General features: G+C 47.1%; 2 protein-coding genes across 3 annotated transcripts in view; one reads left to right on the top strand and one right to left on the bottom strand.

The window, feature by feature from the left end:
• Positions 1 to 1,656: 1,656 nt before the first annotated feature.
• Positions 1,657 to 18,274, top strand: SVOPL (SVOP like). The gene is made up of 15 exons (XM_052789940.1): positions 1,657 to 1,882; positions 2,495 to 2,635; positions 3,692 to 3,783; positions 4,828 to 4,926; positions 5,384 to 5,455; positions 5,560 to 5,684; positions 7,200 to 7,272; positions 8,736 to 8,861; positions 10,270 to 10,398; positions 12,065 to 12,138; positions 13,678 to 13,880; positions 15,031 to 15,142; positions 16,039 to 16,120; positions 17,661 to 17,750; positions 18,122 to 18,274. The coding sequence occupies exons 2-15, from the start codon at positions 2,557 to 2,559 to the stop codon at positions 18,272 to 18,274; spliced, it is 1,509 nt and encodes a 502-aa protein (XP_052645900.1). The 5' UTR covers positions 1,657 to 1,882; positions 2,495 to 2,556.
• Positions 18,275 to 20,706: 2,432 nt separating this feature from the next.
• TRIM24 (tripartite motif containing 24) overlaps positions 20,707 to 25,369 on the bottom strand; it is a 67,447-nt gene continuing 62,784 nt past the window's right edge. For both annotated transcript variants that reach the window (XM_052790349.1, XM_052790350.1), the window contains exons 18-19: positions 24,124 to 24,273; positions 20,707 to 23,022 (exon numbers count right to left, since the gene is read on the bottom strand). In XM_052790349.1, coding sequence (XP_052646309.1) covers positions 22,813 to 23,022; positions 24,124 to 24,273 — 360 coding nt within the window. In that variant the 3' untranslated portion in view covers positions 20,707 to 22,812. The remainder of the gene's footprint in view (positions 23,023 to 24,123; positions 24,274 to 25,369) is intronic.

Below are 25,369 nucleotides of genomic sequence, written 5' to 3'. Positions count from 1 at the left end.
CGGGTCCCAGCAGCAGTTTCATTGCACTCTTGGTTGCTCCCTTTAGATGGAGGATCACTATTTTCCCTGCCAGCAGCAGCTTGTCACTGCTGGTTTTTTGGCTCATGTAATCGGCATTTAGCATTTTCAGTGGGATTTACAAATAGCAGGAAACTTGTGCCTCCCAGAAGAGGCATGATAGACACTAGCTACTCCATCAAGGCAAACAGGGCTGCAAAGATCTGGGATGAGCAAACCGTGGGTTCCATAGGAACCGTTAGGAGGTTTACTGAAGTGTTGCATCTAAATCTTTGTCTTTTGGACATAAATGCTAAGGCAAAGCGTACAGTGCCAGGGACTTATCTGAACAATGGCTTCTTGTCTGCTTATGGATGACTGAATTTTGCTCCAGCTGCCCCAGTACCTGGACAGAGGGAGATGCAGGTGCCTGCACAGATTTCTGGTGTTATTTGAGATGCTAGAGAAGGTATCCCACCTGCTCACCTGTTGCTATTTGAGAGTGGTGTGGGTCTCCCATAGGTGCTATCTGCCATCCTGAGGCCTCCGGGAATGTCTTGGCTACTGTGGGGTGTTGGAAGTGGCACCGCACCCTTCTGCTTGAGCACCTGAGCCTCATTGGGGGTTCTGCATAGCAACACCAGGGACTGGGGTTTCATCCCCTTTTCTGGAAGAGCTGTGGCACTTCCCAGAATGGTGGCATGTGGCCCAGAGTGGGTGAGCACCAGTGAAGTGCTCCAGCACCTCTCAGCAAAAATTAACAGAGTATTCCAGCATCAGGATGGGTGGGCAAGGGCCCAGGGCTTGATCCTTGTCCTGGGCATGCCCCAGCCTGGCCTGCCAGCACCCTGGGCTTTGCCCGCCGCAGGCTTCGGAGGACAGCAGATGTTTAACCAGACGCAGGCGTGATGTGGCAGCTTAGGGCAGAATGTGTTTGCAGCTCCTAATCATAAAGGAACAAAAAAGGAGAAAAACAGGTCCCCAGATTCTTTTATTGCAAAGCTCTCTGTGGTTCAGCCACACAGTAAAGCTTTACCTCTTCTCGCGGGCTCTTCCAAGCACCTTGTTTGGTTGCTCTTGAGCTGGTTCCACTTGGAAATGGTCCCTAGCTGGTGGCCTGCATGGTCAGCTGGTGGCACCGTGTGCTGCTGGCAACTATTGCTGCCTTCAAGGACACTGCAGAGAGACAGTTGTAAGCAATATCCTACGCATCCTCTGGGATGCTGGACTGTGACGATCTGTAACAGCAAGGTCAGTGTACGTGATCTGACCAACTAATCTGCCATTAGCCCTTGATGACCTCCTTATAGCTGTACCTCAGTATAATGCTTTTAAGGTATCCAGCTTGGGAGTACTGTAACTCTGTGCTTCCCGTATTCGTGCTGCCCTCTATCTCAGCTGGGATTTTGTATCTTTCATTAGATGCTCTTGGTCATTAATTCCCTCAAGCAGTCACCCTACTGCAGCCTCCCTGATTGCTGCTGCGTGGCCGTGAATGCTGCCTCGGCCAAGTCCAGCACCCCTGAAAGGAGGTGATCAAAGGAGAGCGTGTCATCAAATTGAAGACGGGTTGAGGCCCCCCCCCCGGTGTCTGAGCATGCACTCGGCAGGAAAGCTTGTGGGTTAAAGCAAGCAGCGTGCTTAATCTGCGCCCTGGGATTAAGATGAGCTTTTCTAATGAGAAAAGTGGCTGCGATCAGGCCAAGGGATATAGCATTGGAAACCAGAAACATCAGCGGGGGAAGCCAGCTCTCCCCTGCTGCAGCCCGGAACGCATGGCTGTGTTTCTTGCTGACCTGAGTGGACGGGGATTAGCACGGCGGGGGGGTGAGGCAGAAAATGAGGTTTGCAGCGGGAAGCGCTATGCTGGCAAGGTGCGGGCTGGGTGAGGAGGAGTTTGGTGCTTGTCTCTCGCTAGCCATGCCATCCCAGGGCAGCCGGGGTTAGGGGAGCAGGCTGGGCCACCCCGCTCCTCGGCACGGCTGTTCCTACCCGCCGGCTCTGCCTCAGCGGGTGCTCCCGTAAGGCTGAGCAATTACAGAGCGCAGCACCTCTACCGCCCACGCAACCCCAGCTCCCGAGGAGTAGCAATTTCTGCCTCCAACAGGGACAACCTGCTGCTGGTCGTGTCTTGGCCCACTGCGGGGGAGGTAGAGAAAATCGGGAGTGGGGTTGAGCCAGGAGGGAGGGAGGGCTGGGGGGAAGGCGTTCTGAGGTTTGGTTTTACTTCCTAATATCCTTGTTTTGATTTGATTGGTAGTACATTAAATTGATTTTGTTTCTTCCCCAAGTTAAGCCTGTCTTTTGCCCATGACCATAAGTGGGGAGTGATCCCTCCCAGTCCTTATCTCGACCCACGAGCCTGCCTTTATATTTTCTCCTCATCCCACTGTGGCCGGGGTAGGGGAGTGAGCAAGCGGTCGCGTGGTACTTTGTTACCAGCTGGGCTGAAACCACTACAGTGGCTTATTCCTCAGATGGCTTTTTAACTGTCCAGAGGTTTCACAGTTAAATCCCAGCCTTGCCTGACAGTGACGGTGGATCCCAGCAGGAGCTGAGATGGCCATTGCACCTAAAGCGGCAGAAAACGCCATTGGCTTGGAGGAAATCCACGCAGAGAGACAAGAACACCCAAAAGGTGGGTTTGTGTTGGCAGGACTAGAAATTTGGGTCGTCATTTAGCCAGGGTAGAGAGAGGGTCCCCAGTCCTGGCACTCCAGCTGCCTAAAACCTCTGTTCATGGAGTCACAAGCATCAGCTTCATACTGCCCCTCTCCCATCACAGCTACCCAACTGGTGGCTGCTGCCTATGGTGGAGGGAAGAGCTGGCTGGCTTGGTTTTTCTCAGGCCTCTGCTTTGTGTAAACATTTTATTATACCTGTAATTCAAAGACTCTTTAATTTCAGATAACTCGGTTTTTAAAAGAAAAATGTATTCTATTTCAAAAGCATTTTAAAGTGAAAGAAAATGTAGAAAAGCATAATTTCTCTGGAATTTCTGCAGTAAATTCTGTTCCATTTCAGAGCTCATGTTGATGGGTTTGGGATGACTGACTTGGGAGATAAATGGCCTGACAGAAAAATTTATGCAGCTATGACTTTACTTAAATAAGAGCTTAAAAGTATACATATATACTGAAAGCTTTCTGCCGGGTCTGTTTATAAAGCCATCCCAGCTCTGATCTTGAGATGCTTTGTTTGCTCCTGAAATGCGGGGGGAAAGTCAGGAATAAAGGCTTAGGAGATGTGGCTGGGCTCATCATGCAGGGCTCGGACCCGGGGCAGCCCCCAGCTCACTCCACCCGTGCTGGGAGCAGGCCTGTACCCCAGGGGTGCAGAGGGACTGAAGTCTCACGGCAGTTTGGGCAGGGAAAGCAAGTAGACCATTGCCCAGATGCAGTCCCAACCATGGGTTTCTGAAGCAGCTGGGGTAACTCAGTACAAGGCTGTCCTTCTGCCATGTCCAGCCTGCCTCTTCCTTGCTGGCTGCTGTTCCAGCAACCCCCTGACATGCCTGGCCACCAGTGTGCCCAGTAGCTGGTCGGTGGATACACAAATGGTAGATGTTTCCAGCCTTTTTCCTGGTGTGGTTGCACAGTAGCATGAAAAATGTTGACATTTCATAAAAAGGAGGTACAATTTGACTGCTGAAGGTTTTTTTTTGCCTCTGTCTTTCTTTCCCTTTGGTGCTCAGGGCAGAAGACATTTACAGTGGAAGAAGCTGTGGAAACCATTGGGTTTGGGAGGTTCCACATCATGCTTTTCCTGATCATGGGCAGCACTGGGGTAGGTGTCTGCAGCCACCTGCACTGGCCTGAAAAAATACTGTTTTCATTTTCCTTATTACCGTGCAATAACAACCATAAGCACCATGGGCACATATTGCAGCCCATTTTTTTCACACATATCTTCTCAAGCACAATTTCTGCTGTTGTCGTCTTTGGCCAAAATCAATATGGGCCACAATTGACATGAGACCTATTTCAGGCCAAAGCTGAGCAGGTTGGCCCAGAGCATCCTGGTCTGGCCCCTGCCCTGGAGCACCGTCCCACTGGGCAGCACTGATGGGGGCATGTCTTCAATAGTGCCTGAGGGTTACATTCAGCCTCCTGACTCCATTTTCCATGCCATCCCCAGGGCACCCAAACCCTGTGCAATCTGGCATGGGAAGGCTACCCTCCTCTCACCCTTGGCTCCCTGAAAAATTTCCTAACTGGCAGGATCTTGTGTTAATGGTGTATCATCTGGTTTGGGAACTGGGGCAAAAGCCTGAGGCCAGGCTGGGGTAAAGATGGGATGGGGCCATATCCATGAGGATCACTGCAGCTGAGGTGTAAGAGCCTTTAGCTATGTGTGATAGGCTCATTTCTTAACTGAAGCCAGCTGCTGGGGCAAACAGCCAATGGAGCAATGAAGTGTTTAATCAAAACCAGTTTTACGACGTCATCTTTGTGTTAGATGCCCAAATTCACAGCAGGGTACCTAACCAAGCAGCTTGGTTTCCAGAGATAGTTGAAGACCTTCCACTAGCACAGCTGGGCAAGAGTGTCCTCTGCAAAGGCTGAGTCTTTCCAGCCTTCCTAGATACACACTGTACCTAGATACATGCTTTCTAGGTGCACCTTTCTCGCCTTCTCTCCCTGTTTCCAAGCGCTCACCTCTTCCAGATCAGGCACAGGGCTCAGACCACTATGGAGGCCCCATGGCTTCACAACGCTGTTTTGACACGGTGGGACTGCCATGGCTGCAGGCTTGGTAGGACTGAGGGACTTTCCCCTGTGGGGTCCTTGTGGCTTCCCTTCTTGCTAACATGCACACTCGTTCCAAAAGGTGGCTGAAGCCATGGAGATCATGCTAATAGCCGTTGTGTCCCCTCTCATCCGATGTGAGTGGCAGCTTCAAGACTGGCAGGTGGCTTTAGTGACAACGGTGAGTGACTCTGTGTTCCCCTTACGCAGGTCATCCACTACATGGTCATTGTCAGCGGCACCACGAGGGGCTTGCTTTGTAAAGTACATTTCCCAGTGGATCAAATAAATTCCTAGGGCCTCCTCTCAGGTGCAAGAACAACACCACAACTGTAGAAAACCAGAAAGCGAGCTGACGTGAGCACACATCTGTGCCCAGAGCTGTAATGCCAAAACAAGCCCCCAGTTCAGTATTCTCATTTTGAAGTCCTTGCCATCCAACCCCCAGCTTTGAGGGTTGAAGCACTGAGCGCCTACATGGAGGAAGTCAACCCCTGAGAGGCACCTCGCTCACGCTCTGGGCACTGCAGTTCATCCTGCTGTTCGGAAAACATTCAACTCACCCACAGTTCAAAGGGCAGAGCTGCCCGGTGCTGCTGGGAGTGGGCTCTCCACAGCTGTGTTTCAATTCCTCTTAGATGGTGTTTTTTGGCTACATGGTCTTCAGCATAGTGCTTGGGCTCCTGGCCGACAGGTATGGCCGCTGGAAGGTGAGCGAGCGCCGGGGGCTGCACGTCCTTTTCCTGAGCCTCACAGGAGCCATGCACCTGGCTGAGCCCGTGGTTTGGTGACTCTGATTTTTCCCCTTTTGCAGATTCTGCTGCTCTCGTTCCTCTGGGCAGCCTACTTCTCCCTGCTGACCTCATTTGCCCCATCCTACATCTGGTTCGTGTTCCTGCGGGCCATGGTAGGAGGTGGCGTGTCGGGCCATGCGCAAGGGTAAGGCTGCGCCTCGTGGCACGGGCAGCGGCAAGACAGCCTTCGCAGGGAGGTTAGCGAAGGCACCCGTGGACCCGAGGGGGCTGAGATCCTGGGCTTACAGCAAGAAAAGCCCTTCAGCTCATTCTGGCTGACACTGGCCGAGTGCCTGGTTTCCCTTGCACTGAGCCTGATAAGCCGTGGCTGTGCTGTGACCTGGAGGAGATGGAGGGGAAGGGGCCTCCACGGGGGCTGGAAGTGGAAAGGGGAGCAAATTTCCACATAGCCTTAAAACAAAATGCCGTGCTGTGACTTTACGGAATCCCAGTCGATCAACCTAAATTGCGATTCCCAAGGACTCCTGAGCCCTGGAATAGAGAGGGCAGCTGGTTTACGTTAAGCCAGTGACAGAGGGATTATTAAAAACATATATTATAAAAACAATTAGACAGGTAACAGATGAGCAAAGGCTGCTTCCTCATAAAAAAAGTCACAACAATTCTGCTTAACTAGCAAATTCTTCTTGAACTGATGTAAAACATACCCACTTAAATGAAACTTTTTGCCTTGTTGGGGTGGAAAGGGGGACATGGAGGGAGGGGGGAGAAATCCACAATATTAACAACCACTTCACTAGGAGCCTAGCAGAATAAATTATTTCTTTCGACTCTCTCAGGGAAACAAATGCAACATTTCAGCATCTTCCATGGTTCCTCGAAGCCTGGTTGCTGCCCACACAGGAAAGCCCCAAACCAGTTGTGCTGACCCTTTGCTGAAGTGAAGGACAGGAGGGAGATAGGTGCTGTTGGGAGAAGAAGGCACCCTGTGCCTGGGTCACACATCTGCCAAGCTCCGGGCGTTGCCTCCCTCACAGGAGAGCCCCCATTGCCTGGCCGTGGAGGCTGCTAATGAACCTAATGAGGATGGAGGGAAATCGCACATTTGATAAAACACTTCAATAGCTGAGATAGAAGGAGCCAACGTGGGTGTCTCCCCACCCCTCTCTCTTTCCAGCCAAGGAAGCACAAGTCATACCTGTGAGCCTGGGAGACACCAGTGCCAGGCCCTCCCCCAAGGGCTATCTAACCATTTGATAAAAAGTGGAACAGACTGTTTTCTTTATTTAACAAAAAAAAAGATTCACTAAAAATTGTTCATTTCTACAAACACACTCTACGCCTCTATGCCTGTGCCCAGGCCTATGCCTGTGCTGATGCCTCAGTCAACCCACAGGACCTTCCCGTAGGTTTCTTGATGCACAGACTGGAGTGTTTACCTGCCTGTAGCCTACAGCCGTGGCCTGGAGAGGATTCATGCCGTGTATCTCCCTTGCATGTAATTTGGGCTTGCCTGAGTGGAAGGCATATTGAGCAGGGATCCCCTGTCTCGGGGTGCTCAGTGGTGGAAGAGGGATGGTACTCTGCCTACGGACAGCAATGTCCAGCACTGACTGAGCTGAGCTGAACTGCTACTTGATTAGTATAGAAATGCTCATTGTTGCTGTATTGCTGCATTTTTTTCCCCCTTTTTCGCTAGGCTTATCATAAAAACGGAATTTTTGCCCACCAAATACCGAGGATACATGTTGCCCTTAGGTAAGAGTGAGCACGTTACTGTTTCTTCTAGCCCTGAGTCCTGGGAGACTTGTCCCACTGCTGTTTGGAAGCTGGGTCTCCAGCACGTCAGCCTTTCTTCCAGACTATTCACACTTATCTGGGTCCGAGTGAGTGCTGCCTCCTGCCCCTGGAGCACGGCATCTGTGTTATTAAAGATGTACACAGGCAGCTGCCTGCAGAAGAGAGGCAATATCTTCTCAAATAATTGGATGCTCCAAACATTGCATGGGGACTGCGATCGATGGCTGGCACTCAGCCTCTCGGATGCCCTATCGATAACCGTGCTGCCTGCTCTAACGGGGCCAGTGCCGATGGCCCTTTCCAGCCAGCCCTGGGGCTAGCAGCACCACTGGCCCCCTCCGGGCCTGGGCTCATCCCTCCTCTCTTTGGACTTGTTTAATAACAATGCATTAATAAGGTGATTCCCAGATGAGATCCTAATCTGCGCCTCTCCCTGTCTCTGCTCAGGGATGGCACAGAGCTTTGTGTAGGATAGGGCTAGCATAGATAGTCCAAAATTCGGCCTGAGACGTGCTGGGAGGGTTGCGCCCACTTGCTGGGCAAAGACCACAGCAAGCGTGACTCGGGTTGTTGCTTACTTCTGCAATGGGCACTTGCTGCATGTGCAAATGATCTGCGGAGGCCTCCTTGAGCACACGAATTCATCTGACTGTTGAACCAAAAGTGTTTTTTATATGGTCTTGGTGGCTGGGATAATTTGCTTTTCATTACTGCCTGTTTGATGCCAGGGCTTCATTACCAAAGTGTCATCAGAAACACAAAGAAGGTTTATAAAAAAGAACGATCTTGTATTTCTCCCCAGAAATTTGTTATTTCTGCCCACAGATTACTCATAAACTTGCTGCAGCTTTTATATATTTGTTTGTGCTTTGTGTTGGCTGAGCTCCCTTGGGTGGTCCCCTGGAAAGGGATGCATCCCCTAATGGCAACAAGTGAACTTTGGGGAGGAATGTACTTGCAGATCGGGGGGCCAGATTCTCCATTGGTATAACTTGGCATTGACTCTACTGGAGATCCACCAACTTCCAGCAGCGGAAATCTGGCCCGTTTTTGCCTTCGGTGCTTGTAAATCTGGCGCTCCCCTGCAGAGATTTAGACAAGAGGAAAATTCATGGGCATGAGCATTAGCAGAGAAGAGACTGGAAGGACAAAAGAAGTGGCTTTAAGTACAATGGTAGCCACAGCAAGTTATCTGTTTTCATGTGGAGCTAATTAAGACTATCTTCAGCCGTCCCTCCCCAAATCCTTGTCTGTCTTTCCCTCTTTCCTTCAACCCAAGCTCACCTTTTCAGACACCCGTGGGATGGCTCAGTTTGAACCACAGTGCTCCCCAGCACAGATCCCCACCTATCCATGGAACCAGACCAGAAGGGGAGAAAATAAACAAATTGTTGCCATGTGTTCATGTTTTAACCCCTTCCTTTCCCTTGGAAAGGTGTTTTGGTTGGCAGGATCCTTGTTAATCATTGGCCTGGCATCGGTGGTGAACCCAACCATCGGCTGGCGGTGGCTGATCAGAATTGCCTCCATCCCCGGCATCCTTCTCATCCTGGTGTTCAAGGTAGGAAGAGCTCGTCTCCCCCCTCCCCGCCGCACCACCACTGACCTGGCATCTCTCCAGGCACCAAGAGGCATTGCCCTCCACCCCCTGCAAGCCTGGGGCTATCCTTGTGTCTTCCTTTCACTGCTGCAGCCCTCTCACCCAGGGGGCTTGGGAAGGTCCTGATGGCCTGGGGGGGAGCTGCAGACCAGCTGCTGGGGAGACGTCACCCTGCGGGAGATGGCTTGGCTTTGCTTTGCTTTTGCAAAGCCTCTGGCTTTGCTGCCCTGCTGTATCCCTCCAGCACCCCAGGGACCATGGTGATTGTCCAGGCATCGAGAGGAAGACAGGCTAGGCAGGGTACAGAAAAAATCACAAGTAATATCTTCGGTCTAGTGCTGGCCACAGCGTACCCTCTTCGGTCTTTACCTTTGCTAGGGCCGAGGAAAGAAGCCTCAGTATAATGTTCACAAAGCAAATGGGTGTCAGGGTCAACTGTGGCTTTCCCAGGTTTGCTCATGCTTCAGAAATATCAGCCTTGGACACGAGGGCCGTCTTATTTGTGGAGAGTGATGTGGAAAATCCCTACTACAGTGCTCATGGGCACTGCAGTGCTAAGCTGTGGCGAGTGCGAGGCGTGCAGATGCGAAAGCTCTTCCTGCAGCTGAATGAATGCACAAGTCCATTTGGGGTGCTACCTGGGCAGTCAAATCCAAGGTTGCTGTGAACATCCACTTGTATAACTTTGACGTTTGGTTTCCCTGATCATTTTTGACAGAAAAAAATGGGTAGCACAAGTTTTTAGTCCAGAAGAAAAAAAAGACACAGTCAGCATACATACCTTTAAAAAAGGAGTCTTTAATTCATATTTCAGTGATAAAGATGTATTTGTTTATAATTTAATAGAGCCATCATTTAATGAAAAGTGATTTTATTTTGGAAAGAGCACAGGTGTGGGTGAACATTGCAAATGCTAATGATGTGTGGGTTTGCTCCTAAAGTTCATCCATGCCTTCCTTTTTTTTCAATGGCCTTGTTAAGTCTTCCAAGACTTTTGCTTAAGTGACACATGCCTCATCCCTTTTTAGAATTTCAATTAATTAAGGGTTGTTTTTGTAAAACCTGTGTCTTTGGCTTCCACCTCTCATGAGTGCTTGCCACAGACGGCTCAGTAGCAGGCCCCTGGGAGCTGGACCAAGAATTGGGTTTGTTGGGCAGGGTGAGCCCCCCAACATGGGGTATGGGGAGCTGGGACATGCAGGGGTGCCCCAGGGCATGGCTAGGGAGGAGAACAGGCAAAAGGCTGCTCCAGCTCAGGCAGTGCCCTGTGCTAACCTGGCCAGGCTCCTGGGCAGGACGGGAAGCTGTGAGGAGGGTTTGTGTGGACAGAGAGGCGCAGAAAGGCTTTCTGACACCACTCCGCTTTCAGTTCATCCCAGAGTCAGCGCGGTACAACATCTCCACGGGAAACGTGGCGGCTGCCCTGGCCACGCTGCAGAGGATAGCCAAGATGAACGGGGCAGTGATGCCCGAGGGGGTGCTGAGGGAGCCCGCCAAGGTAAACCAAGCCTGCGGCGCTGCCTGGCCCCTCCGTCCCAGGCAGGGCTGCCGGCATCAGGGGGTTGGGGAGGGAGCGGGACCACCAAGCTCATCTCACTCTGCCTCTTTCCCCCTCCTCACCTGGTTTCTCTCCAAACAACTATTGAGTGTGATTATGAAGATGTCATTTTTTCTTTTAGAGGGACAGTAATCTTGGCCCTCAAAAGGAAACTGAGTTTTCCGCTTTTTTTTTTCATTCTTTGTGTTCGCTCAGGAAAATACCATGCTGAGAAAAGATTTGCTTCCTTTACCACAGAAAGGGCTCCCTGCAAAGCGCGTTCTTCCTTATTGCCCATCCATCCCCCAGGGGTGTCCCCTGTGCTGTAAGACCTGGGACCTTCCCCTCGGGGTCCCTCTCGGGGCTGTGGCCGGTCAGGCTGCGAGGGTCCCTGCCATGAGGTCAACCCACTGCTCCCAGAGGCTTCTCCCAGCCCCTGGCCGGGCTTGTCCGCGGGGTCCCAGCACCCTAGGTGTGGAGTGTGGAGCCACGGACTAGCAGAAAAAGGTCAAAGCAGGAGACGCCGTTTCACAGCTACCACCATTTCCACCTGTAAGCAGCTGAGCAGCTCAGGAGTTGATCACTACTGGACCGAAATGCCCAAAAGCATGTGTGGGTGTTGCAGGTGGGGCAGGAGAGGAGCTGGGGGCCAGGCTCACCCCCAGGCTGCTCCCCCTTACCCCCAGTCTGGGCCCTGCTGACTGCAGGGTGGGAGGACTTATTCAGGTGGCTCCTTTCCCCAAGAGAGGAAGATTGGGCGAAACTATTGTCCAGGGCTTCAAAACTATTATCCAGCTCTTTTAAGTCCCTTTCCTGGACCTCTTTGCTGCTTATTCAATCCCACAGGCACCAAGCATTGTCCTTAGCAATTCATGCAAGATGGTGCTATTGTATTGGAATTAATGAGGATTAAAGCTTCCCTGTAGTTTAATTGAATTTATGTAATGGACCCGCATTGGCTGTGGGAAGGGTTTTTGTTAGTTGTGCACCATCTCAGGCTTAACCAATGATGAGGAAAATAAAAATAAAGGCAACCCAAACCGTCCATGTGAACTCGTCTCCCCTCAGTAGCGGGATGCTGGGGCAGCTGCTGGCTCTTGGGGAGCAGTGGGGCAGGCAGGGCCCCCCAGTGCCTGCTTGCCTCTCTGCTCACTGGCATTTCAGGTCTCCTGGCAAGACGTATGTGGCCACAAACTTGCTTCACAGGCAGAGCAGCGGATGCTGGTCCTCTGTCCCCAGCACGTGGGCAACGGGAGCTGCCAGCAGCTCTGGCAGTGCTGGTCCCCCAGCAGCAACCAGGTCCCCCTCCAGCACCATGATGTTCATGCTGGGGCCAGATTACAGGGAGCTGCGACGTCATGTGTGGGCTGGGAGTGCTCAGGGTGTTCTCTTCTCCTCCCCTCCATCCTTTGCAGCATGTCCTCTTGTGGGCATCCTTTGGGAAGAGGGGCTTTCCTCTCTGGAGGGCTGATGGGGTGCTGTGTTGCACCATCTGTCAGTCTGTCTGTCATCGGCAGCCTGGGGTGAGGGCAGCGGGGCCTGGGGTGCCAGCTGCTGCTGCAGAACACTGGCCCCTGTATAAAAGATGCCTTTTTGAAACCTTCTATTTCTCTCAAACAATTTGCAGGAAAGGAGAGGAAGATTCAAGGACCTTATCCACCCCAAATACTTCAGAACCACTTTGCAGATATGGATCGTATGGTAAAAAAAGCTTTTTTTTTTTTTTTTTTCCCTCTTGCCTATCACCTCATTCTCTCAGTTGAATGTGTGCAGAGAGCAGAAGTCTCCCGTTGACTTTGCCATTACAAGGCAGCACTTCTGCCTCAGGAGGTGGCTGCAGATCCTTGGCAGCTGGAGGGGGAGTATGTGGGCATGGGTCACCGTCGGCTTGTCCTGATCTCAGACCATGCCTCAGGCACCCTGCGTCAGTCGGTGTTAACATAGGCAGAAAAAGGCTGGACATCCAGGATGGTGCAGGGCACCATGAGTCCTTCCTCGGGACAGGGCAGCTCAGGGGAGGTGGGGTGGGAGCCAGGCGAGAGCTGCAGGAGGAAACCCACACCTGCCTGCGGCGTGCAGCAGCGATGTGCCCACGACTCCGCTACCCTTCTTGGTGTAGACTTGTTCTTCCGGAGAGGAGGAGAAATGCGTCACCTTTGCAGGCCAGCCAATATATCAGTGAAATAGGGCTCCAACAGAAACTCATTAACAGTTACCAGTGCCACTGGCCAGGGAAAATTAAGATTGAAGAGAGACGGGTTTCATACGCAATGTTCCTGGTAGCTGTATGCAAAGGTAATATAAGTTTCATTGACTTTGCTGTCTGGAATGGAAATGTATAAATAATGGCTCCGTGGGAACTCATTGACCCAAAATGTTGCTAAGCGAGTCAGGCCTTGAATTTTTAATGGTTTTTTCCCCTCAACTTGTATGAGTATTATGAAATATCTTTCTTTTTGTTTTTTAATCCTCCTTTCTCCCTTAGTCCTCCCAGGAGTCGCTGGCCTGTTCTCGGGTTTGCGTTCTCACCCCCCGTGTCCTAAGCATCCCCCACCTCCCCAGGCAGCTCATTGCCTAGCCCAGATTCTGCTGCTTGTTTCTGAAACTGCCGGGGGGGGATGAAAAAGTGAAAATTACTTCTCGGCCTGCTTATGATTAGGCGTGTGCTGAATTACTTGATAATGACACAGCCAGGCTGCCATCACCAGTGCTGTGTTCTGGACAGCCAGCCAGGGTGCGATGTGAGCCTCTCCAGCCAGTTAATGAAAACTCCTTTCGAAAATCCCTGGGCAGAAAGGATAAGGACTGGAAAAAAATCTGGACAGTTGCTTCATGAAAGCTGCAAGCATCAGGGCCTGATGTCGAGAATCCCTGGTCCACAGGGAAGGGGTGGTTTGGAAATGTCTCCACTTACAGCCCTGCGTGAGGGAAGGGGCACGCTCCCCCCTGCTGCAGAGCAAGAACCAGCACTAAGGGACAAGCAAAAAGACAAACTAAGAGCGGAGGTGGGGTCCCCCGAGGAAGAGCGGTGCATGGACATAGGTGGTAGTGGTGTGCTGTGGGTGGGGTGACCAGTGACCTGGCGGGTACCCGAGTCACTGCTAGGCTCAGGCTAAGGGGGTCCATCACACAGAGCTGGTGCACACAGCGGGGGTCCCAGGGCACCCAAAACCTGCTGCATTTCAGTTTCCTCACTTTCTCCATCGTTGCTGCCGCTCACTGCAGCGTTTTCCCCCGCAGGCTTGGCATAGCGTTTGCTTATTACGGCGTCATCTTGGCCAGCGCTGAGTTGCTGGAGCGGGACCTTGTCTGTGGCTCCACGGCACCACCGGCGCAGGACTCCGGCGATGACTCCGAGGAGAGCCGCGGCCCCTGCCACTGCCACTTGTTCGGGCCCGCCGCCTACCAGACCATGATCATCAGCACAGTCGGAGAGATCGCACGTAACCTCTTCTCCCCTCCCTGCCCTGCCTTTCCCTTCTTACAGCCAGCCAATACTCACTGCAAAGCTTTTAGCTGTGCGTGTGCTTCGTGATGTGCCAGGGGTCAAAATGTCCTCAGCGTTGCTGGCAAGTGCTAGGCACAGGCTCTTCAAATGAAGGTCCAGGACACAAGCCATGAGCTGGTGGCAAGGGGCAAGGTAGGGCATTGCTCCCCAGGTGAATAATTCAGCTTCTGATGACAGCATGGGTCCTTCCAACAGCAGAGCCAAGGACCTCCTTTGCAGTTAGTACATACTAACAGTCTTGGTTAAACTCCAGGGGAAATTGCTCCTAACTTACCCAGAACTGAGCCTGGCTTCCCAAATTCCCAGACGTGTAGTTTTTGGAAAGTAAGTCATAAATAAGCAAGGATTGCAAATAGTCAGATTGCTGTAGTTGAATGCACCACACAAGTGCCCTACTTTCCAAGAGATGGCGGCCTCAGGAGCAGGTCCTGTGCTGAGTACTACAGTGAAGGACAGGTAAGTGCCCGGGGAATCTGCAGCTAACCAGAATGCTTCCCGGTGCAGCCTGCCTGGGAGTGGCACTGTGTGTGGGTCTAGTATTGTAACACTCCTGGGAGGTGAACGTTTTCCCTGGTTCACATCTCAGCAACTGAGCTACAAAGCGACCGGTTGTTGGATCCTGCAGGCGCAGCCAGGCTGGGACCAGTCCAGGGATGCACTCAGGTGTCTGCTTGGCTCCCGGCTCATGGTGGGACTCGACGGGGCAGACGCTGGGTCCTGGTGTTTGGCTGGGCTGTGGCCAGAGGGGGCAAAACCACCCAGGCCTGTGGTGCTCACCCAGCAGGTGCCTGCCTTGCATGGCTCAGGACAGGCGTTGGTGTCCTGCTGTAGTACAGCAGGGAAATTTCAGGGAAGGACAGGCTCCAGCTTCTGAGGGGAAGGACAAACAAAAAAAGGGCATAGGGGCAAATTACAGGGTTTGAGTACAGGAAGAGAATTATAGCATTCGTGCATTTTATAGAGCATTTCATAGGTGCTGGGCCTGCAGAGAGGTATTTTTGAGGCACACTGCGTAAGGTCTGTCAAGACAGACAATCGTTGCAGTTAGGTCATCTAACATTTTACGTTTTCCTTTTTATCTCCAGTAAATCCTTTGAACATTCTCGGCATCAATTTCCTCGGAAGACGACTGAGCCTGTGTATCACCATGGGATGTACGGCCCTATTCTTTCTTCTCCTTAATATCTGCACCTCGAGGTAGTCTGGATCAGCACGCGGGTCTTGTTGGGGGGTGTGCAGTGCCGAGGGCAGTACCTAGAGTATTCTCAGGTCACCAGTCGGTCAGGCCAGTAATTCTTGTACATCTGAAAAAACCCTCTGACTGGTTCCCTCCTCTTCCTGGGAGAGCTGTGGGCGCTTCAAGAGGAGCTCAAGTCATCAAGAGAAATGGTGCCACGAGTGCTGTAATTATCAGGTTGATTTGCGAGGATGTGTAGGAAAGACCCCTCTCAAGCTGGCAGAGCTTAATGGTTACTGAAAATCAGGATGGCTTCAAGCTGAAGATTCCTCTGAACTGGCTGGTAGCCTGACGGCTGCTCGCCAGTGGTGTACCCCCTGCCGCCTGCCCTGTGGGCCACTGGCCCTGGAGGCTGGCTAAATACTTGGGAGCTGGAGTGGGAGGCTGCAAATAGTCATTAAGCTAAATAAGGCCCTACCAGGAAGCTTACAGTTGTTCAGAAAGGCATTGGCCTCTGTACTGCTATTATTATTTTCAGTTTTCCCTAAAACTGAGCCTGGCCATCATATTTGCTTGCAACAGTTTTACAGAGGAACAGAAAGCGAGGGCTGGGCTGGAAGTCAGACTTGACCGTAACGCTGACGGCACCAGCTGAGCCACTACAGTCCTGTTCAGATAATTCCCTCCAGCCTCTAACACCGGCCTAAAGGAAACCTAACATGCAATAATAGCCCATTGTCAAACATGTCTTGTCACTGGACTAGAGAAAGATTACACTTGTCAGCAACCATCTTTCCCTTATGCTTTCCCTTATAGTAAGTTGGTAAAAGCCTTATCACAGTGAATATATTAGGCTGTGTCTCTGCTGATCGCTGTTCAGTGATGCTAACTCTGCTCCACATGGCTCTCCCTCCAGCACAGGCATGACTGGGTTTCTCTTCATGCTGCGTGCTTTGGTTTCAGCAAACTTCAACACCATCTACATTTACACAGCAGAGGTAGGTCCTTCTGAAAGTACGTTAAGCTGCTCTGGGGCATGAAAGCCTGTTTGCCTATACCTAGCAATGCTGCCGTATTTATTTTAGAGTCATCTTTCTTGGACAAAGTGTCTCTGGCTTCCTTGCCATGCTGTTTTCGTATGCAAGATCAGAGAAGAAATCGGATAATTAGTTGGAGAGGTGACAAAAGGAGGTGGAAGAGGAATGCCCTACTGAGCCACGTCTTGGTCAGCTACTACAAAATGTTATTTTTTGAGGATGTTGTGTACCACTGTCTTCCAAACCCCACAATCTTTCCCCTCACCACCCCCTGCAAAGTTAGAAAATAGGCTACCACTGAAAGGAACTTTTTCCAGCACTTACTTAAGGGACTATTGTCATAGTATAAGGTAGTATATGAGGTTATAAATATATGATTTATTTCACTTAATGGAAATTACTGTGTTTTGTCTGTAAACAGTTTTAATCCTTCAGAGAGCTTGTCTTTCATAAAACTTTGGAGCCGTGAGTTCTGGGAGTGAAGTATGCATTGTTGGGGGTTTTTTTTTGTTCTTTTTTAAACAATTGTGTGGAGTTAAATGTATTACCCTTCAGATTGAGCAAAGTGATAAAAAGCAAAAACTGAAGTAGCTCCCTGTGTTGGCCTGATACTTCTTTTAATAGTACATTATTTAAGCATGCACCAGGCTTGAATAAATACCAGCTTTATAATAGTCCTGAACTGGATGCTGTTGATGTAAAGACCATTGCTGCAACGGCCATATCATAAACCACTACTACTCAGAATTTAATCAATGACCAAAACCAAACTTGGAAATCCCCTTTTGGGCCACATGCCTGGACTCTTCTTGAATTACCTTACCTCCATTGGCTTGGCCCAGTTAAAGTATTTAAACAAAGGCTTACATGCTTGTACTTGCTAAAATCTATTAACAGGACTTAACTAAAGTTAAGCAAAACACATCCGTAAGTGTTTTATTGGCACAGGTGTTTGGGAGACATGAAAAAGAAAATACACAAAAGACAATCTTCTAAGCCTGGAGGTTTGTTAATGGGATCCGTTTTTCTTTTTCCTCCCAAACAAAAGTGCTGTTGATACAAATAAATAGGCAGTCTTGAAGGTTGCAGACAATATCCTTTCTTCCTGCTTTCCAGACACAGGGCCTGGTAATATAAATTGAATTCTTCCTTTAGTACCCAGCCTATCTTCTGTCACTTTGATGTGTGCTGCCCAGCCCAACTGGGAGAAAGGGGCGTGGTGGGGGGGAACAGACACAGGACAGGGAGCAAACAGCAGGGGAATCACATCCAGCTTTGATTGACTTGTCCTAAAACTTTACTTGGGGCAAAAAGTGGCAGATTTGTAACGGCACAAAAGAGACCCAGAGGAGCCTGCCTTTCTTTTTATATCTTAGCCCACTAGCTGCCCTTGATAATACAATGGGTGTCTCTGAAGAAAAATAATAATTAAAAAAAAAAAAAAAGACACATATCACAGATCATTGTTGCATTAATCCAATTTCTTTCTGATCTGTTTTAGGTTTATCCCACCACAATGCGAGCCCTGGGGATGGGAACAAGTGGGTCATTGTGCCGTGTTGGAGCTATGGTGGCCCCATTTATATCACAAGTAAGAGCACGCTTGATAATGTTGGTAAACACTGTGTGATCATTGCTATCAAATATACAGAGAAATGTCCCTAAAGTTCACCAAAAAAAAAAAAAGTATTCAGTTCCCTCTCCAACTCATTAGTTCTTTATCTGATGTTTTATACAGAGTACTTGTACTTATGTGGTCTTTGCCAGATGCAGATCTGCAAAATTCCCTTCCCAGAGCTTAGGCTTGCTAGTAAGTTACTTTCTGAAAGCTCATAGATACACAATTTTCTACTGTTGAGGCTCACAGGTGCTTGTGACCCTTTGTCCACTCTTTAATTACTAATTAACTGCCAGCTGCCCCATGCCACTGAGCTGATGTTTGAACTGTTCATTTCCCTGCAGGTTCTTATGAGCGCTTCTTTCATTGGGGCCCTGTGTCTTTTCTCATCTGTGTGCGTCGTGTGTGCAATCTCTGCATTCACGCTGCCCATCGAGACCAAGGGCAGAGCACTGCAGGTTTGTATTACCGCTCTTGGGTATCTAAATGCTCTTTAGAAACTAGTAGGTTATGATTCAGACAGAATCCAAACCAAATCCTCCTGAGGGTTCATAACCCAAAAGAAGGCCTGACAGGCAAGCACAGGAATGTGCTGTTGCAGCAGCTTAAAGCACTGTCATCGCAGTTGCCTAAAGCTCATTTCTCATAAAAGAACAAAGGAGAAGGCCTGCCCTAACCCCAGCTCCCTAATGCCAGCACATTAGCTTCAGCTAGCACAAGCCCCTCTTTACTGGTGTCTCCAGTCCTGACTTGAAGTTGCTGCTTCACGGGCACATATTCTGTTCTGCCTGTGCTGTAAGGAGAGAGGACAGCAGGTAGAACTAATACCTTGAACTACTAAAGCCTTTTCTCCATCAAATTCAAGTCAAAAGCCCCAACTGCATCAGTCTGTTAGCTAAGCCATTGTGGCTAGTGTTTCCTATAAAGCAATCAGCCAAAACACTAAGCACAAAGATTGAGGGGGAAGTTTAAATTCAGACATTCTCCCATGCACAAGTTGCACTAGTTTAATTACAGGAGGTGGTGAGCAGTTCTGTGATTCTAGTCGATTCAGCTATACCAGCATGGTACTTCTCATGTCATGCATGCAGCATGCCCACATCACCCGGCCTATTATTCTGCAGTCTTACCTGTATAAACCAGAAGATCATAGGCTCAAATAATCCACATTCTTTAGCAGCCTAGAGCAAGACAGATGTTTGATCAAACTGGTTTAGGTGGGCTTCAGAACCAGACTTTAAAAAAACCATATATACAAACACACACATATTACATACATATAGACACAAACACACACACACTTCATTGGGTCACATCAGCTAAAGTTTCCACAAGGTGCACAGAACAGTTAACCCTAGGGTTTTCAGAAAAGCACCATATTAATCATTACCTGCTTCTTTAAATGCTTATGTCTTTATGCCATTTAAAATATCTATATGATATTCTGTAAAAGACTGGGGAAAAAAATAACCAAAGTTTAATACGGAAGTGGACAAAGCGACTGACTGACTTCATCTTCCCTTGCTGGTGAAGTTCAATCCCCTGCACAGAGGCCAGAGAGCCACTTAGGCCTTCAAACGGTTGGATTTACAACAATTACTAAGCAAAACACTTCACTGAAACTGCTTTAGACTTTTAAAAGGAAAACTTTGATTCAGCTACAGTTGGATTAACTTTGGCTAACAGTGGTCAAGAAAATGGGAGTGTAATGATTCCTTAATGGGATCCCCCCCCTTTTCCTGGGGACTCAATAGCATTATTATCCTCCTTGCTACAAGTAAGAGTTACAAGCTCCAGCTGCTGGCCTTTACATGCACAAGTCAAAAGGACAGAAAAACAAAACGCTGCAGAACTAGCTGTGTAGTTAGAGAAGCCACCATTAGATCTACAATTCAACTTGCTAACTCTTATCTCATGGTCATTTCAGAGATTATATTTGTGTACATAGTCATTCAGGGATTGCTGAATCATGACTGTTGAACATATTGTCCGAGGGCCTCACACAGTACAGTCATCCAATCCATGCAAGAATTTAAATACATCACATAAAAGCTCTTTTAACATGGCAATATTCAGTCCTAAGGCTCCAGGCAATAGCTGTGCTCCTTAAAGCTAGGTCTAAATGAACCAACTAAATAAAGAATATGTAAGTAACTTTTTGTGAAATCTAGACAATGCATTTAAAAAGCATATCTACTCATTTCAGTTTATTAGGACAGCATCAGTTCGCTCTCAAAGCGGTCATGGGGATTGCCTGTCAGAGGCGAGACCTTTTGGACATACCCAAATGCACATTATTTTCCCCTGTATCCATTTCTGTTGGTTTTCATGTACCTTTTATTAATTTTATGTATTATTTTTTTCTCCCCTTTTTAGCAAGTAAAATGAAAGCAAGAGTTTGATGTTGGATTGGGTAGGAAAGAAAAACCTTTGGAATCTGTCATTTCCTGTGAGCTGCATTTGATGTTGATTGTTTCTCCATATCATTTCCATTATTAAAAATTGCAACTGAACAGTGTAAGAGCTATGATTTGTATAGACAAATGGCAAATTTCGCAAAGATGTTCCCTTTCTTATCATTCAATAAATAGATGCTTTGTGCCTGTCCTGTGAAGTGAGATGAAGACTCTTTACTACTAGTGCCATTAGTGTACACACACAACCACCCACCCACCCACCCCCCAAACCAGCCACCACTCTGTGGATTGAGGCAAAGGGGGGAAAATACACAAAGTAGATACGGTCTTTGCCATAGCAGCTTGAAAGAATATAGTACTTTCCTTTATAAATAAACCAGCATTCCTCAACTATTTGTACATATACCATGTGCATTAAAGCAGTTAAATTTAACTACATCTCAAACCTCATTGGAGTGACAATTTCTGAAGATTCTTAGGGTGACATTCAAGACCACAAAATCAAAGTCGAGTCAGATTTTTCCAGTGGATTATTTAAACAGAGACATTTTCAAACAGTTTACAGCAGACAGATAAGTAACTGGACACACTCCTCTCCCCAATATTTTCCATTGGGAGAACAACTTTAGTCTGAAGCTGTATAGGTGTTTAACTTCACCTCTAAATGCACTAAGCCTCCTAATAAATCTGTGCTTGCAACTTACGGTCTGGAGAACCACAGAGCACCTTCCTCTGGAAGCACTGTTAAACTTGGTGAACAAGGTATCTAGGACTTCTAGGCATTGCTAGATCTTTAAGACTTCAAATGTTGCAATGGCAGTGTCTCTTATTTCTTAAGTCTGTGCTACTGTAGTGTGCACTGATCACACCTGTTTTGTTAGAATGGTCTCCCTCACCATCTTGTTCTGTTCCTTCACCTCTCTTCCTTTTTTTCTGGTACTCTGGGATAGTAGAACTCCTGCTATAAGCAACTCTCTTCAGGTGATAAAAACCGCACAAAAAACAAAACACCCCCCAACCCCCACCCCCACCCCCAAACCCAAACAAAACAGAAAATAAGGAAAAGGGGAAAATAAATGCATTACTCTGGGCAGCTTAAAAATCAACCATGTGACCATGGCATTTCAAAAGCTATGTCAAAGGGCTGCTGCAAACACAACTGAGTGTTCTTTTGAAGTGTCCACTACATTTAAGTGGGCAGTGCCACCCTATGACAAAGACAGGTGGGTAGTATCTCATCTGGTGAGAGGCAAAAAAAGGGCCTTTTTCTGAGCACATATGTACACAGCAGGGAGGCACAAGCAGCACTTTTATCTAGTCTCTTCGATGATCTATCCACAGCACCACATCAGGGCTACAAAGCAAGTCAAAAGCAGGCCTGTGTACACTCGCATGTCTTCACAATTGCATCTGCAAAATTCTGGCACAAGCAGAGCTCAATTAATACAAAAGACTGCCTGCTCACCCAAAACCTCAGTTTTCATTTAAGGTGACATAGATGAAGAGTGTAAACCAACAGCTTCAGCAACCATAGACAAATACTTCTCTAACTCTGCAATCTTTGAGGGCAGAAACAACCATCTATATTGTTGTCAGTGCTTCTGGAAAGTCGACAGAACAAAAAAGGTAATTTGTCCTCACCTTCTGGTGATTTTAACAGGGGCAGATGAAGGGTTGAAGAGCAATATCTTTTCTTTTTTCCTCCATCTCTTCAAACTTGTGTACTTCCAAGTGAATAACAATACTGGTTGCATACTGACAACAATATATTTAGAAATTTGGAAAAACAACAAGAGCTCCTTGTGGACAGAAAGGATACTTTATCCCCTCTCTAAACACACACAAAGACTGAGTGATAGTTACAAGCAAACATTTTTCCCCTCGAGACTTTGTCATCAACTCCATTAAACAGAGGTACATCAAACTTGAGACACCTGTTAAACAAAATAGTACAGGAATACCACTGTTTCTTGCTGGTGGTGAGAAAAACGGCACAAACCAAAGTATTCTGTCTTTAACTTCCTTCATTAAAAACTCTCAAACAAATTCCTTTTTTGTTTTTCTTTTTAAGTTATTTTTAATACACTCTCCCTTACATTTTAAAATTACCAGCAACTTCTTTGGGGGCAACTACACTTTAATTGTACCAGTCAGTATTGCAGGACAATAATATTACACCATCTGTTGTCATGGCTTGTGTTAAATACAGTACAAAGAAATCAAATTATGGCCAGCCACATGCCTTTGGTAAAATTATAAGTCTGGTGAGATCACATTTTCTTCAAACTCAGGAAGCCACATGTTGAACCCATGTAATGTTTCAAAGTTCAATTCTATACAAACTTCTTTTCTTCCTCAAAGTAAAGTTAAACAGCTGTCACCCCACGCAAATGGCAATTTCTGTGCTGCTCCAGAAGTACAATGAAAGTTTGGAACTTCAGAGAAGCTTTCCACATGCCCTGATCTCCATTAGATTTGTGTTTCAGACAAGGGATAGAAAGTCTAGTAAATATCCACAAACCTACAAGTCAAAGCAGTCATGATTTTTCCCCTTTTTGCAACTAACAGTGATAAATATTCTTAGTTTTTAAAAAACGTTCCATTGTAACACATGCAGCTCATTTAAGCAACTGACGGTCTTCTCCTTTGAGGCGTTTTTTCCGGGGCTGTACAAAGTCATCATCTGACTCATCAGTAAGTTCTGGATTATCTTTTTCACTCTGGCAGTTGGATTGTACAGGGAACTTTCTCTCAGGATAAAGGTTGCTTAGAAGTTCTTCAAAGTACGCTTCAAGTTTCATGCCGGCATCGGCCACTTCTGAATCAGGCTGTTGGGTGAATTAACAACATCAGTGCATCACGAAACAGCTTTATACTTCGATCACATTAGGTCTTTTGGGTGCTCTTACAAACTACAAAAAAATCAATCAGCAGTAAGAACGGCACCTGTGGAACACATGGTCCCAAAGACCACAAGCCTGCAAAACAGAAGGTGAGGACAGATCTTTTGGCCAACACCCCCAATGACTTTTTTCTCCGACGGATTATCTCAGAGGCTAATTGCAAAAGCCATACTGCCTGGGTTCTGAAAGCTATATAAAGAGATTCTAAAACCTCTTAAATCCTGACACACACACAAAAAAAAAAGTTGGGTTATGCTGTGAAATATATAGGTATGCCTGTAGGATGTCAAACGTGTTTTGGAACAACTGCTTGAAACGCTAGCATTTCTCTAGCTTACAGACCTTTTTTAATTATGGTGAAACTAGAATAGATGATGATTTTAACCTGGAAGACTAGGCAGTCCTAAAGTCAGTCATAGCCACCACGGCTGATCGGTTTCCTGAAGCAGAGGTCACCATGGCAGGAAGTATTCCCAGCTATCAAGGGTGACTGGATGAGAACCCCACTGAGGCCACTTAGAGAAGTCTTTATCCCCAGTGTAATTCTCTCTTATTTCGTGGTCCACTCACTACCTGCATCTCTTTTCCAGCAGTGTTCCCTTAAGTGCTGTAAGGGATAACAACAATCACTCAACATGCAACTAGAAATCATAAGGGTGAGTACAGACCTCCCAGACTGAAAATTCCACTGAATTTAAGATTTGAGGCAAGGGGGATTAAACCCAATTTTTAAATCAAATGCTCGCTATTAACCTCTATGATAAACAATTGTCCTACTCTTTACCTGCTGTCCTGCCATTCAGCTGGCATGTTTGTTACAATCCTCCTTCCTTCTATGGAAGGATCTACACTTCACAGTCATCTAACACCACAGTAGTTTCAAACGTGATCTATGTTTTCACTGCAGTCTCATCATCAAAATAAGTTTAATACAATAAATTTTTGTGTTGTAAGTTCTACCTCCACTACATTTTTCCTGAAAGCAACTAAGCCTACAAAACCAGATAAAGTATCTACATTTCTAACCTCATTAAATTCAGCACAGTTTTGGAAAATCAGTCTGAAATCGGCCACAAAATCTTCCGGCTTTGTGTAGAATGAATTGGTCTCTTCAAGTCTTTTCTTGATGGTTGACAAGTCCATAGGCTTTTTGATTATTTTGTAGTAATCAGGAACCTACATGGAGAATAAATTTTTTTTACTGAATGCAGTCATGTTCATCACTTATTGTTGTACAAACCTTTAGCTCTGAGGGAGAGGGCAAGATTTAGTCTCATCTTCAAAGTACAATTCTAAGATGTAAGAACTGTACTTTTAACATACATGCAGACAGTTTCTGGAATAACAGTGATGTATGCTAGTTTTGCTAGCTAAAATATACTCCTCCCAATGCCTATTTTAAAATAAAGAAAAACAAATAAAAACCCCACCTACATTGACTACGTATGATAGAGCAAACAATTTAGACGTTATTCTTGGATGTAATCAAATGAGCCATGTATTAAATTTCACTCTCAAGACCACCATATGATAATTCTGGCAACCCACTCAAATGGAGACAGTACATGGGTTGCTCAAAAGGAATTTTGGTCATGGAGTATGTCCCTGGAAACAGTGGAAAATTTCAGAGTTATCAATGTTTTTGGCATCTCAAACTGTGGTTGTAGAATTAAGATTTATTCTTTCTTTAGAAAGAATTAGAAATTAGAAAATAAGATATGAAATTCAATGATAATATTTTTATATTTTCTTCCTAACTAGATTCACATTTTAAGAGAAATGCTATAATACCTGAATTTAGTAATACATGACCATCACATGATTAATCAATTAATCTCTTGTGCCCTTTCTTATTATTGAATTCTATGAAATGTTCTTCAAAAGAAGAATTCTTATTCAAATGGAATAAAAAGGGTGCATAGGAGCATATTACTTATTCATGAATTCTTTTCCCATTGACTTGTCTTGAAGAACATAAAAGAGGTACTTTTCATCTGATCACGCTGGTAACTCTTCTGTGCATCCTTGGACTTCTAATGCACCCAGGTATTGTTTACCATTTTAAACTAATAAATTTCAAGCTAATAATAAGAAATTCAATTTCATATTAGTACTACAGAGTACTCTTAATTCTCAAAATCAGGTAATTTTTAAAAAACCCAAACATATCCCAATTCACCTTTTTAGTGGTATTGCTCAGCATTATGAAATCAGCAGACAGTATTAGAACTTACTTTTTGTGTCTATTTTTGAAGTATTAAGCAAAATCAGT

Source organism: Harpia harpyja, chromosome 6, assembly GCF_026419915.1.
Source record: "Harpia harpyja isolate bHarHar1 chromosome 6, bHarHar1 primary haplotype, whole genome shotgun sequence".
NCBI classification, from domain to species: Eukaryota; Metazoa; Chordata; class Aves; order Accipitriformes; family Accipitridae; genus Harpia; species Harpia harpyja.
The sequence above is the reverse complement of the archived record's forward strand: the minus strand, read 5'-3'. Positions and strand labels throughout refer to the sequence as shown.